The sequence below is a fragment of the Rhopilema esculentum genome, chromosome 18 (assembly GCF_057945365.1).
Source record: "Rhopilema esculentum isolate cy_ngs chromosome 18, ASM5794536v1, whole genome shotgun sequence".
NCBI lineage: Eukaryota > Metazoa > Cnidaria > Scyphozoa > Rhizostomeae > Rhizostomatidae > Rhopilema > Rhopilema esculentum.
This window is the reverse complement of record NC_142832.1, coordinates 2,517,173-2,533,251: the sequence shown is the minus strand read 5'-3', so window position 1 is coordinate 2,533,251 and position 16,079 is coordinate 2,517,173. Positions and strand designations below refer to the sequence as shown.

Sequence of the window (16,079 nt, the reverse complement as noted above, 5' to 3'; positions counted from 1 at the left end):
TAAAATAAGTTAAAAGTATTGAAAATTGGCTGAGATATGACCAGATGAGCAAAAGCTCTGGCCCCATCAAATCTCTGTAAATTGGTCTCAGTTCATATCCGTTAGCAAACTTCAAATCTTCTATTGGCCATAGCTCACCAAATTTTTGACAAATTTAACTGATTTTGCATATATGGGAGTATTTTATGGTGTTCTTTCATGTTATGGGGTCAAAATGCGAAAATTTTAAAAATAATTTTTTGTGACGTCACACATGAGAACTCTATTGGAATTTGAGCAGCCTTTGCGCTTTTGCAACGTATGGGACACTTCTTTACAAGCTTCTTCCGTTCCATCCTTATCGAATAGTATCTACCGTATTTACTAAATCAACGCCGGACCTTTAATTGTTGTCTGAAAATGGGACCAACAGATCAGCACAATCCCGCACAAAAATAGTTGAGAATTTCAAGGAAAGTTGATGCTTTCTCCTTTCTTTGAAAAATAACATTCCCCTCCCCCAATTCAATTTTGAATGTAAGGTTTTGATTGATTCTGAAACCAGATGGCCTAAGTTGAAAATCAACGATGATATAATAAATATGTTTAATGTAGGTATATATAGACCGGTTTTAATGTAAATATCAAACTATATAATCGGATTGTAAAAACGTTAGCAAAATTCCCTTAAAACATGGTTTATTTTCCAGATACCTGATCTATTTGTTGACTAATTTTTTAGAAAATTTCTCGAAATATACTGAGTGCACCAATACATAACAGCATTCACACAGTGGTGCCGTCGAGGGGGCTTAAGGGGGGCTCAGCTCCTTGTCAAAACTCAGATAGATTTGGGGGGCTTAGCCCCCCTTAACAAATGAGTACATATTTGGTTGGACAAATTCTGTGTAGGCAACATCATCATAACGATATCAATTTGATAAAATAACACGAATTCTTTGCAGTCGTCCATATAGATTTGTGAGACAATATTATCAAAACACTAGACAAATAATCCGATTACAATAAATAATGAAATGATAAATGAAATATAAATGTTATCAGACTAAATCGATTTCAAGTAAAAAGTATGTTGGGTAGTTGGCTGAGCATCCTTGTAATGTAAGAATACACGGAAGGTCCTGCCAGGGACCGCGCACCAGTCTAAAAGTGGAGGGGCTGAAATGGGTGTGACCGAAATTTTTTTTAGGCCACGCCCTCTAGAACGTCGGAAAAGGCCTCTTTTAGAAAATACTTGCTTATTTCTTCTGAATCTTTATAAACAGCCTGGTTCAGAGAAGATATCAATAACTATAAAAATAGACAAAATAATCTTGAGGGTAATAAAACATCAAGCTAACCAAAATAGAAAAAACACCATATCCAGTCAATACACCATATACACTAAAAAAAATTTCCAGTCAAGAAGAACTGCATAGGAGTAAGCTATCCAAAGTTGCGTTAGAGTAAACCTTTTAAAAAAATTTCTAGCCTATTATTGCAAAAAAATGGGGGGGGGGGTCTGTAGCCCCTGCTAGCCCAATGGCTGCGCGGTGCCTGGGTCCTGCGCCCTTAGTTTCCAACATTTACGACGATTATAAATATCAAATCCAGTTATAATGATTGAAAGATTACCAACTAAACAAATTCAACAAAGTATCTAATATTCATCCTCAGAAACCAATCTTTGGTTAACATTGTGGCGTAATGAAAAATAATACTTCAAGTATTGGTAACGATTGATAAAAATTAAGCTTTTAGAGACAAAAAAGTACCTTTTAGAGTATCAATAACTTCAGACCATTAATAACATTTCATGATTTTTGATAAATATACAACCTATGCAAATCTGCATTAAATAGAGGATGCCTTTATAATAAAAAAATTACACGCAGCAATAAAAAATGGTATATTGGAGCTAAGAAGGGCAGAAAAGGAAGGTTGATAGCTCATCTGGCCAAGTGAAATTTACCATTGGTCACAATAGTCTCTACCAGCATAGATTTATAAATTGAATGATCATTAACCATCTATGCTGCTCACAAATAATATCACAGGGTGACTGCTCCCCTGGAAAAATCTAGGTCACTTAGATGGCTGGTTTGGTCCACTTTGGCACTTACAAATTTAATAGGAAAAAAGTTTTAAATTCTAGTCTTTCCAAGGAAATGGGCTAAGAATGTGAAAGTGTAAGAAATGGTGTAAAATGATATGTGCTCGAGTCATCATCATCAGGTACCATCTTCTATCAGAAGGTTGGCTACCATGACCCTCCAACTATTCCTATGTGCTTGAGTACTATGCGTTTAGCTCTCACAATGTGCTTGAGTACTCTCAGCTAATAGTGAACCGGTTGTGCTTTCTAATTAAAAACAATTAAAAAGTTTATACATGCTTGCTTTGGGCATCACGGTGCTTGGAAGGACTGTACCTGCTCTTCTTGCAGATTTTCCATCTTTACCAATAGTTCCAATAAGCTAAATAAAAATATTTTTGTATTGATGATATCGTATGTATATTGGAGGCGAGAAATCAACTCAGATATTCATCAACTTAAACAAACCCCCAAACAAGTGAAAATTGCAAATAATAAAAATTGCCTTTCATTTTCGGTAGATGTCAAAATACACACATATTCTGTGATTAACATTTTGGGCCATCAGCATTTGAGAAAAAATCGTGCTTGAATGTCTCTCGTAGCCACGAAGAGCTGAAGAGAAGAAAAACGCAAACAATCACCCTAGGCGAGAAGTTTGCTAATTGCTCGTGGTTTATAACTCCAGCTCAATTGAACCAGCTAGGCCTTTGGCAAGCTCTTTTTTAAGACACCCAAACGCCTTAGAGGGTAAACTTTTGGAAATTATTGAAAAAATCGGCATTGAAAAAATCGGCAGCTAATCTTAACGGCCCTTGCACAGTCGGCATGCTTAGCGACGTTGTCTTGAGAAAAAAATTGTGTTTGTATTTTCATGGAGTATGATATTAGGCCGGTTTTGAAAATAAAGTCGCAAAGCATGGCGGTTGCGCAAGAGCCTTTATGGTTCTTGCTTGAAATTGAAAGCCCTTACCTGTGAATTTTCTGGTTGAGATAGGTTTTGTTTTTCAGGTCGTTAATCCATCTAGATGGAATGCCGTTGATGCCTAGTTTGCATCCAAGCAAAGCTCCTGCAACAGCACCGTTTGTATCTGCATCTCCTGCCTGGAAATTGGCATTACAATGAAACAATGTATTGGGGCCAACAAAGCTAAATGTATTTGGCTGGCTTTTAGCTGGTAAAAATAGTTTCATGACAGCTAGAAATAACACAAATATCACTGCTTGATGAATTTGATATCCAAGTTATATGTAATAACAAACAGAGGTACACCACCAAAGACTACATCAGAAAATGAGAGAGGACAAATCCATAGAATGTTAAAAAGTTGTGTTCATTGGAAAATGTTTTCAATTTTAATTAGTCAGCAGTAGCCAATGTTTGAAAAAAGCACAAAACTTTAGCAACTGAAAAAGTCCCTTTAATGGTAAAATTCACTGCTTCAGGCACATCTGAGATGAATGACTCATTCAAACATATTTTGAAAATGTTTAGCGCACTGGGCAAATAATATAAAATTAACCCAAAAATTTAAGCAAAACTCCAACCAGTAATTTCTTATCTCATTCAGTCATCTACGTTTTGTTAGATAGACAGTCATATATACTCCAAACTAGACATCTATTGCAAACGATATAAAGTACAAAACAAAGCATTCATCCTCCGAACCGCCAAAAAGTAAAAAGAAATCAAAAATAATTCTCGATTAGGACCGAATAGTAGAACAATTATTTGCAGGAGATAGGATGTTCTTAAAATGATAGCTAGGGGGGCATTTTTCTGCCTTTTAAACATCTTTGGGCATAATGATATGCTGTTGTTTCTTTCCTGTGAAAAAGAGACTCGAGTATCCATCTGAAATTGTCAAGGTAAATTCAAATTTATGATAAATGCATGATCATGCCAGCAGGGCCCGCATACCACTTTAAAAGTGGATGGTCTGAAATGGGTGTGTCCTAAAATCTTTTGAGGACATGCCCTCTAGTACGCCGGAAAAAGCCCCTTTTAGAAAATGTTTGCATATTTCTACTTAGTTTTTATAAACAGTCTGGTTCAGAGAAGATATGAATAACTTTATAAATAGATAAAATTAGCTTGAGGGTAAAAAACACCAAGCTAACCAAGTTAGAAAAATACATCATTAAACAAGATAAAACACCTAGAAAATGAACAAAAAAGGTTTCCAGTCAAGAAGAACTGCTACTACATAGGAGTAAACTATCCAAAGCTGCGTTAGAGTGAACCTTTCAAAAAAATTTCTAGCCTATTATTGCAAAGATAGTGGGTGGGCTATAGCCTCTGCTAGCCCAATGGCTGCGCGGTGCCTGCATGCCAAAACTTACTTCCATGACAATAGTTGTCAAAGCCTTTTCAAAATCATTCTGTCTCAACGCCCAAAAACCAGCTCCAAGGGTTTTTAGGGTATAGCCTATCTTTCCATACTCAGAGAGTTCAAGACTTGAAATCCGTTTTGCAAACATGGCCGCCTCCAGCTCCCTTTTCTATAAAAAAGATAAACATAGTTGATTGCAACGTGAAGGAATAAAAATGATGCAGTTGTTTGAATTGTTACCGGATAATATTCTGACTTCTTTGTAATTGCGGTACATATAAAGACCTTAGAGAGAGGGTTACAATTATTTTTTCATAAGAGACAGGGTTACACTTATTTTTTATAAGAAGACTATAAATTGTGTCCAGCCTCAATATTCCTGAAAACTTTTCGCTTTGAGGCCGAATATATAAAAGAATATAGAATATATGGGAGCTTTCTCGTTTGTTCAAATCTGATATGGTTTCAAGGAAACATCGCTCGCCTTCAAATAAAAGCAACTATGAGCATCGCCAAATGGGTTCGGCTAAAAAATGAGATACAAAAATGAGAGCTGAGGCTGAGCAACATTTTTATAACATTCTTAAAAATTGCATGATTATGAGCCTGAAGATTCTGATAACAATATTCTTCTAAAAGAGAGTGTAATGTATCTATCACGCAGATATTTCTATCGTCAATGTAGCAATGATGATGGTAATAATAATGATAATGGTGATGAAGATCAGCATGAAAGGACCTCATGAATCCGACTTCCGAAGATCCCTTTGTCAAGGACATAGCATAGTTTGGTGCTGTCTCTTTTCTCACAGGATTATCAGGAACAGGGCCTCCGATGAAGGGGGGGGGGCCGGGGGGGCCTTGGCCCCCTCACTTTTTTGCAAAACAATAGAGTTTTTCAAAATCCTTTGTTATGGGTGTTAAATTTTCCCTTGGCCCCCCCACTTTTCAATCTTTGTCGGAGCCCATGAGGAAAGAAGAATTGGGAAAGGACAAACACTTGATGATGAACACACCTGGTCTTCATTCTCAATATAAGTCACTGCATTCTCATATGCAAATTGTGTTATCGCAGAAATATCAAAATCGCCGTTAGCAAGTATGAATTGGTCTTCTCTTCGCAGCATTGTAGAAATGGCAGTTGTCACTGCAACACATGACGCTATGCATCTGTTGAATATAATATGCCTCTGTAATTTTTAATGTTGAAAACAGCCAAACACATATAAAGTCTTATTCTTAGAAAACATATACAACTTTAAAAACAAATCTCTGGACTATAGATAAAAGAAGGACGGTTGCATGGATGTTACATTGCTTTTCTACATCTAAAATCGAGATGTAATCGATATCAAAAAAGACAAATCAACGTTTCTCTCATGAAGGTGGATAAACATTTTCTTACTTAAAGGGTGGAATAAAGAGCAATTCTAATGACGAATAAAATGGAGGTGATGCTCCACAAGAAGGTCTAAAAATGGTAGGCCACAGACAGAAATCCATGCCTGCGCTTTTTGTGAAGATTCTTGAATCATCTTTCAATAGATGATCTTGTGTTAGGGAATAAAAATCTATCGCATTTCTTCAATCAATTTCTGTCAGAAAGAGATAGGATTATAGAAGGCTGTTTGGGTAAGCTGTTGAATAAGAAAACGGTTGGGGAATTCAGAGTCGAACAGCACCAACAGGAAAAGGTTCTGAAAATAAATGTAAAACGCACCAACACAACAAAGATACGACTGTTTTATCGATTGAAAGACTGCTTAATTCCCTGTTCTACAGTACATACTTTTTTCTTCACAGTGGCTTTCTTCCTCACATGGACTGGCAGGGAATGGTTTGTGGTGCCAAAATTCTCAGCTTGCAGGGGAGAAGGAAAAATACCCATATATCGAATTTGGCAAGGGATCTCCAATGTCAGAAAATTTCTCACTGGGGACCGCTTTAACCGGGCTTGTTACACGTTTTAAATGTTCTTGGTGCATGCGAGTAAATCTAAAAAAAGACAACACTTTCCACCCTCCCGACTATGCTTTAAACATAGCCCGATTATAGGAGATTTAACCTGACTGAAAATATAGGTTATGGGGTCCATTAATCTTGGAAATTAAATTAAATGAGATTGAAAGAATCATGGGAATCAAGAAGGGGGGGGGGGTACAAGGGGCCTTGGCCAATCCAATATTCTAGAGGGTCCTCAAATAAAAACGTTTGCAGATCGTACAGAGTTTGGAAATTGTTCGCATGCTACCTCCTAATCCTCTCTCCCATGATTGTGTTGGTTTGTACATGTTTGCGCAATACTTCTGTATATTATTTAGATACAGTCATTTCTATATGTTGGTAAAAAACTTTTGGCTCCCCTCCCACAATGTCCAAGTCCTAACTACCCCCACGGAAAGAATTCGCACTAATTGCAATGTTTGCAATATAAAAGTACCTTGGATCAGCATGGGAGCATTTACAGACGTTAACAGTATTCTCTTTAACTTTTTCAAGAGACATGAATTCATGGATACCCAGTATTGAAGTCCGCATAACTGCACCATTTGGTGCAATATTCCTTTGTGAAGAATCCCAGACCACATATGCAGCCTGTAAACAGATAACAGGAAAAATGTTTGATAATAATGTTTGTTTTTGGTTGGTATGAAATGCTTTGAATAGATTGTTACAGAAACATTTTATGAATCTCAACATAAATTACAATATATATATTATCAGACATAGCATTGTACCAATATGGCTTAACAGGATGGTTCTTAAGACCTTACACACAGACAGTGTTTGGAAGTTAAAGAAAGTTGATCAGGGATACTTAAAAGGTTGACATTACAACTGGATCAGTAGGTATTTTATAATCACAATTTTTCTTTACAGAGTTACCTGCAATATATATCTGATTAGTCAAGGTTGAAAAAACGTTTCTCAAACCTGAGGCATTTAAAAAAAACAATTTGAGCAATAATTGATCAACAGTAAGTAGAAAAACATGAATAAAATGAATTAACCATCAGATGCATTATTGCATGCAAGATTTCAAGTTTTTTACAGACTTTCAAAAGAATGGTTTAAAAAAAGCAATTTTGCATTTGTTTTCATCCAATCTTTATCATGTAAAATGTCTGGCACAAATTTAATTGATAAGTTATCATCACCTTATGGGGGTCAGAAAGATATTCTGGATGTCTTAAGACAGTCCCAGTTGATCTCCCCAAACCCATACATCTCTTTTCCAATTCAGGTATCCCATGTTGTATCCATCCATGCAGCTTCTTCCCAACATCAAGAACATCAATCTATAAAATAAATAACATTAAAAGAAGCTTTGCTTCTACATGAGGTAAATTTCTATAATTAACATCCAATACCTGATAATGCCAACTTAATGGGAATAATATTTATTGGAAATTTAACTGTAAATGTTGATAAAGCATATTGCAAAACAAATCTTCTTGATGCTAGCAAACAATGAAAATGATTTTGTGAACTGACTAATCAAGAAATCTAAATTGCTTTTGTTTCAAAAATTCCAATTCATCGTATAGACAAATAAATTTCCTCTTACTAAGCAATTTGAAAATTTGTTACCATTAAAGTTTTATGATAACTAAATACTATACTTTGCCATTCATATCAAGAAGAGACTGCAAAATGCACAGCATCTGATCAGAGTCATCTGTCCAATCTCCAGTTTGCCATCTTTCTCTATGGAGATCAGGTACTTTTAGCTTATACTCCAACCCATTTTTGATATGTTGTTTGTAATACTGAAAGAATAAATTACATTGCATATAAAGATATATTTGGTAAAGACTTGTTAGATAGTCTTGATGTGCATCTGTTTAGTTTTGCATATAACTTGTAGAAAAAATGAAGCTGTTCAGCAAACGTTTTTCCAACATATTTTTAATATCCCAATTTCTTGCCTTGTAAATCAGGCAAATTCATGCAAACAATTCTCTCACTGAAGGGATTAATACAAAACCCTGAATTACCCAGTTTGTCAACAAGAACAGCTATTTTGGATTCGGAATACACTATTTTTAGATCCCTCTACAAATCACATTACAAATTGTCTGTAAACCGCTTTGGCAAGTCTCACTATTAGCTTTACATGACAGTAACATTACATTACGGGGACCTTTTCTAGTTTTTGAAATACCGGTTCCTAGATGCTTTAGAAAGCGAGACAAAGCTGACGCGGAAGTGTGTACACAACCCACCTTCTTTGCTTCTGCTTTTATCATGAACTCGGTAAGCAGCCCGATTGCATCTCCAATGCATTGTCCATAGATGGTTCCGTATATGTGGCTGACAATGCCTTCAAATCCGTGCTGTTTAGATTCAAATTGCCCCATCCTTAAAAACAAGCCGGTACTGTCCACCATGTCATACCCCTTCCTCTTCTTCTTCCAGAAATTGTTTTTGTTGCGAACTAAAACGAGGCACATTACAAATCGTCTCTCTTTCACGTGAGAACGTCAAAGAAGCGCCGAAGGCGCTAGATGTCTAACTCGGGTCGGGTCATGCTGCGTACTGCCGAGTGAGGCAAATTTGTTAACTTCCGCCATTTTAAATAGTGGCAAAAAGCGCGAGCTGCAATAGGGTTCAGTATGGAAAACTGCTTGTTTTAATGAATGATTTTCTCGTGGCTCAGAACTATTTCAGTGCCTTTTCTGATGCAGGTAGATAGATATAAATCAACAACACATAACAATTTGTTGGGGGTTTTAAAGAGAATTTTAAAAATGATGGCTCTTTTAGTTAACGCAGTTACGGGGGGAATATGGCAGTGGCTTGTCGTGTTTTTATGAGTTGAAAAAGTATGTGTTTGCAATTTTTATCTTCATATAGATTAGAAAAAACTTTTTAAGTCTATTATCTAATAATATAGACCATTTTAGATATATAATTCTTGAATTTTCTGTCTGCCGCAGGGCCTCCGGCGAAGGGGGGCCGGGGGGCCTTGGCTTTTTTGCAAAACAATACAGCTTCTTCAAAATCTTTTGTTATGGGTGTTAAATTTTCCCTTGGCCTCCCCACTTTTCAACCTTTTTCGGAGCCCATATGTCGTTTAGAACCTAATATGGCATATGAGTAGGACAGTGCGAATGTTTTATATTTAGTTTCTCAAATTGAATTTGTAGAAAAGAAATTTTATATGAATCAAGTTTCTTTCCTCTTGGTAAGGCCAAATGAGGAATCTTTGTCGTGAAAGTGTACCCCGAAGGTCATTTATAGGCCTAAAGATACGGGGAGAGACGCATTATGCTGAAGAATAATTACAAGCAACGAGTGTGGTCAGGGGCGGTCTGGCCCGGGTGACAAAGTGGCCCTGTGTGTACAAAACATTTACGGGCCTTTCCGCATTGGAGAAAATTTTTTAACTTAATGTCAAATACTTAATGCCCTAGACTGATTATATTGCGATTAAGGTCCAAATACATGCGTTTCAAACCACCCAAACCCTGGTTTCCGTTATTTCAGCCATGTGTTCAATCTTACGTGTACCCTGGGTCCCAGAGCCACAAAATTTCGAGCGCGTAAACAGAATGCCAAGCAGAGAAGCGAATGAGCGTACTCTTATCTTCTATTTCCGCTCTCTAATTTATGTGGCTCTGATGCCCAGGGTATCTGACTGTCAGAGACAGTGTTGTGGGAACAAAATTCATATGGGGGGGGGGGGCGACTGCTCATTGTATTTATTTCCACTTAGTACACGGTTATACAGGACATAAGGCTTAAGCTGCGATTATTGGGAGGGGTGCTTCAGTAAATGAAAAAAACGTAAAATTAAAAACAGGGAATTTAGAAGAGAGATGACAAGGGGTCGTCACTATCATCTGGTTACAGAGATCTGTATCAGGATTTATCAGGATTTAACAATGCTAAGATAACTTGTTGACACAAAGGGAAAGCAAAAGAGCAATAAAAGCCTTTTTCAGGATTTCAAGTTCATAGAATGTCAGAATTGCTGGCATTTGCAAATTTCTACCAGCAGCTTATCGATCAAGTGAAAACAACAACTGGTGGAAATAGAGATCCTGAAAACAGATGATCTCAAGGAACAAGCTCTTAGAGAAGAAACATATGGAGAGGAAAACTGTGACTTTCAAGATGGGGATTCACAAAGAGAGAAAGGACCCCAAAGTCGACAACGACACCCTTTATCAAAAGGGTAAAAGCTTGCATACCCTGCGCATTCAGAACTTTGTACCGACGCTCATTTATACTTTTTTATATATATTTAAATCTTTTATCATATATTACAATTTTAAAAGAATATGAGCATCAAAACTGGTCAAAAGTTGAGATCAAAGGAACAAGCTAAGGCTGAGTTACTGTTTAATGCATGTTTGAACAATATTTTATCCCAAAACGAGGATTTTTAGCCATGTGTGGTTGCTTTTCGGTGAATATTCAATCTTGTCGTCAAATGAAGACTGTCTCGCTTACTTTGTTGGCAAATAATGCCTGAACACCTCCCAAGAGCGAAAAATCTAGCAATCGCACTGCTTACACCCTATTAATTAAAGAAAAAATTAAGGACAATCCACCCACGGATTTTTGCGAAAATTAAGAACAGTCAGCCTGAACCTAAATTTACTGGCTTCTATGAAAAAATTAGTGAATACAACATGCACCTAGCAGTATACCCTTTCCTCTACAACGCGTATAAATGCTTGATGACACTTAGCTACACCCAAGTTTCCTTTGAAAGATTATTCAGCGCTACTGATAATTTCAAAAGAAAAGAAAACTTTCCATTTGATTACGAGCAAGTCATTGGCCAATTTGCTGATTCATTTGCACTTCTTCGAAAAGAGTTGAAACTCTGAGAATTTAAATAAGTTTTGATCTTGATTCTTAATTCTACATGGGATTTTAAAGCGTTTACACGAGAGGAAAGTTATGGATCCAATTGGGTCCGAATTTACGAATTTAAGTCGATATACTGCTGCTGTTTAGCGTATTGCTTTGTTATCAATTTTTATTGAATCAATCGTATTCTAAGCCACATTTTTAGTGGGTGTGGCTCAATTTTGCCCGCTACGCCCTAAACCGGGCCCTTGAGTTTTCTAGCCACCCTGCGATTTTGACGCCAGACCGCCCCTGGTTTCGAAGCTGCTTATATCTTGGCCATAGTGCTGGATCTCTCTCAGCCCGTCTCTTAATATGGTCTCTCGCACATCAAATTCTTGATGCTTGGAGAAATCCATGGTACATGTGCATGCGGTCTTAGCGGTCCTTTTTTCAACGGGGCATGCACATCCAAGACAGCGAGAAGGAGATCGTAGAAATTGCTAGCCATCCTATTAGGGTCATCCGATATTAAGGAAAGAGTCACGGGCATAATTTTTCAAACTGCGTGACTCGGTCTTAAATTTCACGTCATTGACATGAACTCTAGCGTTTAATTTTCTTATACCGTATGTCATATAGTGGTCTGTAATACCGATTTTTACGACCGATACATTACAGAGGTTGTTGGGTCTATTTGAAAAAAGATGATCTATTAACTAAATAGTTTTATTAGGCGCTTTATCTTTATTTTAGTTAAGTTAAGTGAGCTTCTGCTAGATGCCCAGAGCATGATAGGGCAACTGATAAATTATTAATGAATGGTTTATCCTCGACAAGATCAAATTACGAAATTTACAGCAATGTTGACATTTACAGGAGATGTTTTGTTTTTGGTTCTGGGCATTTCGCTTTGTTTTAAGTTTTGATAAGAGAGTCTTTCCGATGGTTATAAGAGAATTACAATACATGAACTCTATATCGGAGTGACGAGGAAAATTCAAATTTTGTGAACAAAGCAGGAATCTGGGATAGCCGCAAAAGGACATTTTCACAAATCTCAAAATTCAATACTGAACATTGGAAAAATCCTCTTCTCCCTAAATTATCATTTAATTTGCATCATTTATTGATCATTATGACCGTAAACATTTGTGTGAACCCCCTCCCTCCATCTTTGATTAGGTAATATGTGAACGTTCTCATACCCAACTGCCAACGCATCGATAATCTTATCCAGATACAACCATTCTGAATGGAAAGAACATAGGATTGTACTCAGTTAATGCTTCAAAAGTGAGAACCCTCTCAGCTATTCGATATCAGGCATTTGAAATAATTCGCATTAGTCATAAGTGAAGAAACTAATTTGCGTTAATCATAATTCTTGGTTAATCAGAAGTCTTGGGCGTTTTTGAAGATATCGGAAAACTTTTCAATAAATTGTACAATTACGAGGAATTGGCAAAAAACTGGTGGAAATTTGATACATCATTGATATAGTTTTTCTCAATTTAATGGTGAAGCTAAACTAAACTATAAAATCTATGACGCCGAAACCATAACCACGGCGAACTTTTTATGCAAACGTTCTTTCGAGAGGTCAATTGATGGTTGTAATCAATTTTAGTTCTGTGCGAATATTGATAATTGCCTTTCGAAAGTTGTTTGAAAAATATAACTCGAAGCAAGGGCGTACCGGGAAATTTCGAAGTGTCCTGGTGGGCCGAGGAGCGATGGGTGGAGAAAAACTGTGGATAATTTTTTGCAGGTAGAAAGGCCAAAATTTGATGTATCCTACAAAGCAGTGAGAGATCGCTTCCAGAATATTTTCACCAACAAAAAGTCCAAAAATAGAAGAGAAGAAAGTGCAAGTGGAATTAATCCTGAGCACACAGAAAAACATGTTCTCCTTGCAAGATAAGGGAGCTTTTTGATGTAGCAATTGCTGATCAGCAAGCAGCATCCCAGCAAGTTAAAGAAAGGGAATCAGTAGGAAATCAGTAGAAACAATTGGAGAAGGAAATCAGTAGAAACAATTGGAGAAAGCAGGAAGAGAAAGGAAGGGGAGGTAAAAAATGTAAGTGAAAAGGAACGTAACGTTCGGCAGAACACCTTTCAAAATTATTCAAGAAAGAATCAGAGTTGACAGTTGACTCAATCCGGGCTGACTCACAATTGCGTTTGGAAACCAAGTTTAGACCCACTTTCCGTTAAAAAAAAAAATTGAGCAGAGTTTACCCTGGGTGAACTCAACACGGGTTAAACCCGGGTAGCTTTTTGTAGTGTAAACCGGGCTTTCGATTGGAAATAATTTCACTTGCTTTCATTATTAAATTTTGCTTTCAAGTGAATTTTGTTCCACTTTTTCGAGGTATTTTGAACATTATTTCTTCCTTGTACTCATATTGTAATTTCTAAATGTATTATCAGTCATTCTATCAGTTCAATTTTGCGTAGACAGAATATACTCAATGCATTCTAAACAACAGGTTACACCATTCAATCTTTTCCTCTCTTGGGTACAGTTAAATTTTAGCTGTAAGTCAGCGCTGTGAGATATATTTCTCCGATCGCAGTAGCTGCCTAAAAATTTCATCATATCTATGAAACGCGTTCAGATTTGTAAGAGTTGTTAGTTTCTATAGACTAAACACTGAAGCAACCAACATTGTAGACAAATCAGTTTTGTTGATTTTCTTGATTACTTAGATAAAACATGAATCAAAACTATGAACGAAAATTTGCATAAAAAGAAGCATTAATAAAGGATATTCCTGGGAATTCGGAGCCTGGAGAAACCTTTCGGAGTCTGGAGATACCTTTCGGAGTTGTTTTAATGTTCGCAACTTTTCAAAAATATAATTTTCGAAACTTTAAATCTGCAAAAAAATTTTATAAAAAAGAAGTTATGCTTTTTTGCTTTGCTCTACTTTTCAAATGAATGTATAGCGAAGGGTGGGGGGGGGGGGAGAGTGTGAAAAGTGACAACATTGGCAATATAATAGAGAGGTTCAGAGAGATGGTGACACAGGGGGGCAGGGGCCTAAAAATCTCTAAATTATAGGTGATATCATTGATGTATGACCCTGTCATGAATGTCAAATGTCTTGTCTACACTATACTATCGAACCTTGTTTCTGCCTGGGTAGGGGGTAGAGTGAACCCAAGTAGTATTTTCTGTAGTGCGAACACAAAGTTACCTAGCCAAGGTTGATCTAGGATGATTTTGCCCGACGGACTATGTTGACTGGGCCTATGTTGACTGGGCCTATGTTAACTGGGCCTATGTTGACTGGGCCTATGTTGACTGGGCCTATGTTGACTGGGCCTATGTTGACTGGGCCTATGTTGACTGGGCCTATGTTGACTGGGCCTATGTTGACTGGGCCTATGTTGACTGGGCCTATGTTGACTGGGCCTATGTTGACTGGGCCTATGTTGACTGGGCCTATGTTGACTGGGCCTATGTTGACTGGGCCTATGTTGACTGGGCCTATGTTGACTGGGCCTATGTTGACTGGGCCTATGTTGACTGGGCCTATGTTGACTGGGCCTATGTTGACTGGGCCTATGTTGACTGGGCCTATGTTGACTGGGCCTATGTTGACTGGGCCTATGTTGACTGGGCCTATGTTGACTGGGCCTATGTTGACTGGGCCTATGTTGACTGGGCCTATGTTGACTGGGCCTATGTTGACTGGGCCTATGTTGACTGGGCCTATGTTGACTGGGCCTATGTTGACTGGGCCTATGTTGACTGGGCCTATGTTGACTGGGCCTATGTTGACTGGGCCTATGTTGACTGGGCCTATGTTGACTGGGCCTATGTTGACTGGGCCTATGTTGACTGGGCCTATGTTGACTGGGCCTATGTTGACTGGGCCTATGTTGACTGGGCCCGGGCTGACTGGGCCCGGGCTGACTGGGCCCGGGCTGACTGGGCCCGGGCTGACTGGGCCCGGGCTGACTGGGCCCGGGCTGACTGGGCCCGGGCTGACTGGGCCCGGGCTGACTGGGCCCGGGCTGACTGGGCCCGGGCTGACTGGGCCCGGGCTGACTGGGCCCGGGCTGACTGGGCCCGGGCTGACTGGGCCCGGGCTGACTGGGCCCGGGCTGACTGGGCCCGGGCTGACTGGGCCCGGGCTGACTGGGCCCGGGCTGACTGGGCCCGGGCTGACTGGGCCCGGGCTGACTGGGCCCGGGCTGACTGGGCCCGGGCTGACTGGGCCCGGGCTGACTGGGCCCGGGCTGACCAGGCCCGGGCTGACTGGGCCCGGGCTGACTCGGCCCGGGCTGACTCGGCCCGGGCTGACTCGGCCCGGGCTGACTCGGCCCGGGCTGACTCGGCCCGGGCTGACTCGGCCCGGGCTGACTCGGCCCGGGCTGACTCGGCCCGGGCTGACTCGGCCCGGGCTGACTCGGCCCGGGCTGACTCGGCCCGGGCTGACTCGGCCCGGGCTGACTCGGCCCGGGCTGACTCGGCCCGGGCTGACTCGGCCCGGGCTGACTCGGCCCGGGCTGACTCGGCCCGGGCTGACTCGGCCCGGGCTGACTCGGCCCGGGCTGACTCGGCCCGGGCTGACTCGGCCCGGGCTGACTCGGCCCGGGCTGACTCGGCCCGGGCTGACTCGGCCCGGGCTGACTCGGCCCGGGCTGACTCGGCCCGGGCTGACTCGGCCCGGGCTGACTCGGCCCGGGCTGACTCGGCCCGGGCTGACTCGGCCCGGGCTGACTCGGCCCGGGCTGACTCGGCCCGGGCTGACTCGGCCCGGGCTGACTCGGCCCGGGCTGACTCGGCCCGGGCTGACTCGGCCCGGGCTGACTCGGCCCGGGCTGACTCGGCCCGGGCTGACTCGGCCCGGGCT

The 16,079-nt window shown here is 40.1% G+C and overlaps 1 protein-coding gene across 4 annotated transcripts in view; it reads right to left on the bottom strand.

Annotated features, from left to right (window-relative positions):
* Positions 1-35: 35 nt before the first annotated feature.
* LOC135680926 (uncharacterized) overlaps positions 36-16,079 on the bottom strand; it is a 17,935-nt gene continuing 1,891 nt past the window's right edge. The window contains exons 1-9 of one of the 4 annotated variants that reach the window (XR_016144894.1): positions 8,634-9,091; positions 8,031-8,177; positions 7,566-7,706; positions 6,848-7,002; positions 5,424-5,577; positions 4,418-4,576; positions 3,048-3,178; positions 2,310-2,456; positions 2,186-2,202 (exon numbers count right to left, since the gene is read on the bottom strand). Coding sequence is in view for 3 of the 4 variants with exons in the window: in XM_065195169.2 (XP_065051241.2) it covers positions 3,696-3,902; positions 4,418-4,576; positions 5,424-5,577; positions 6,848-7,002; positions 7,566-7,706; positions 8,031-8,177; positions 8,634-8,861 (1,191 nt within the window). In the remaining variant the exon portion in view is untranslated. Of the gene's footprint in view, positions 2,457-3,047; positions 3,903-4,417; positions 4,577-5,423; positions 5,578-6,847; positions 7,003-7,565; positions 7,707-8,030; positions 8,178-8,633; positions 9,132-16,079 lie in introns of those variants that run through there. The other 3 variants (XM_065195167.2, XM_089113863.1, XM_065195169.2) reach the window with 3 other exon arrangements.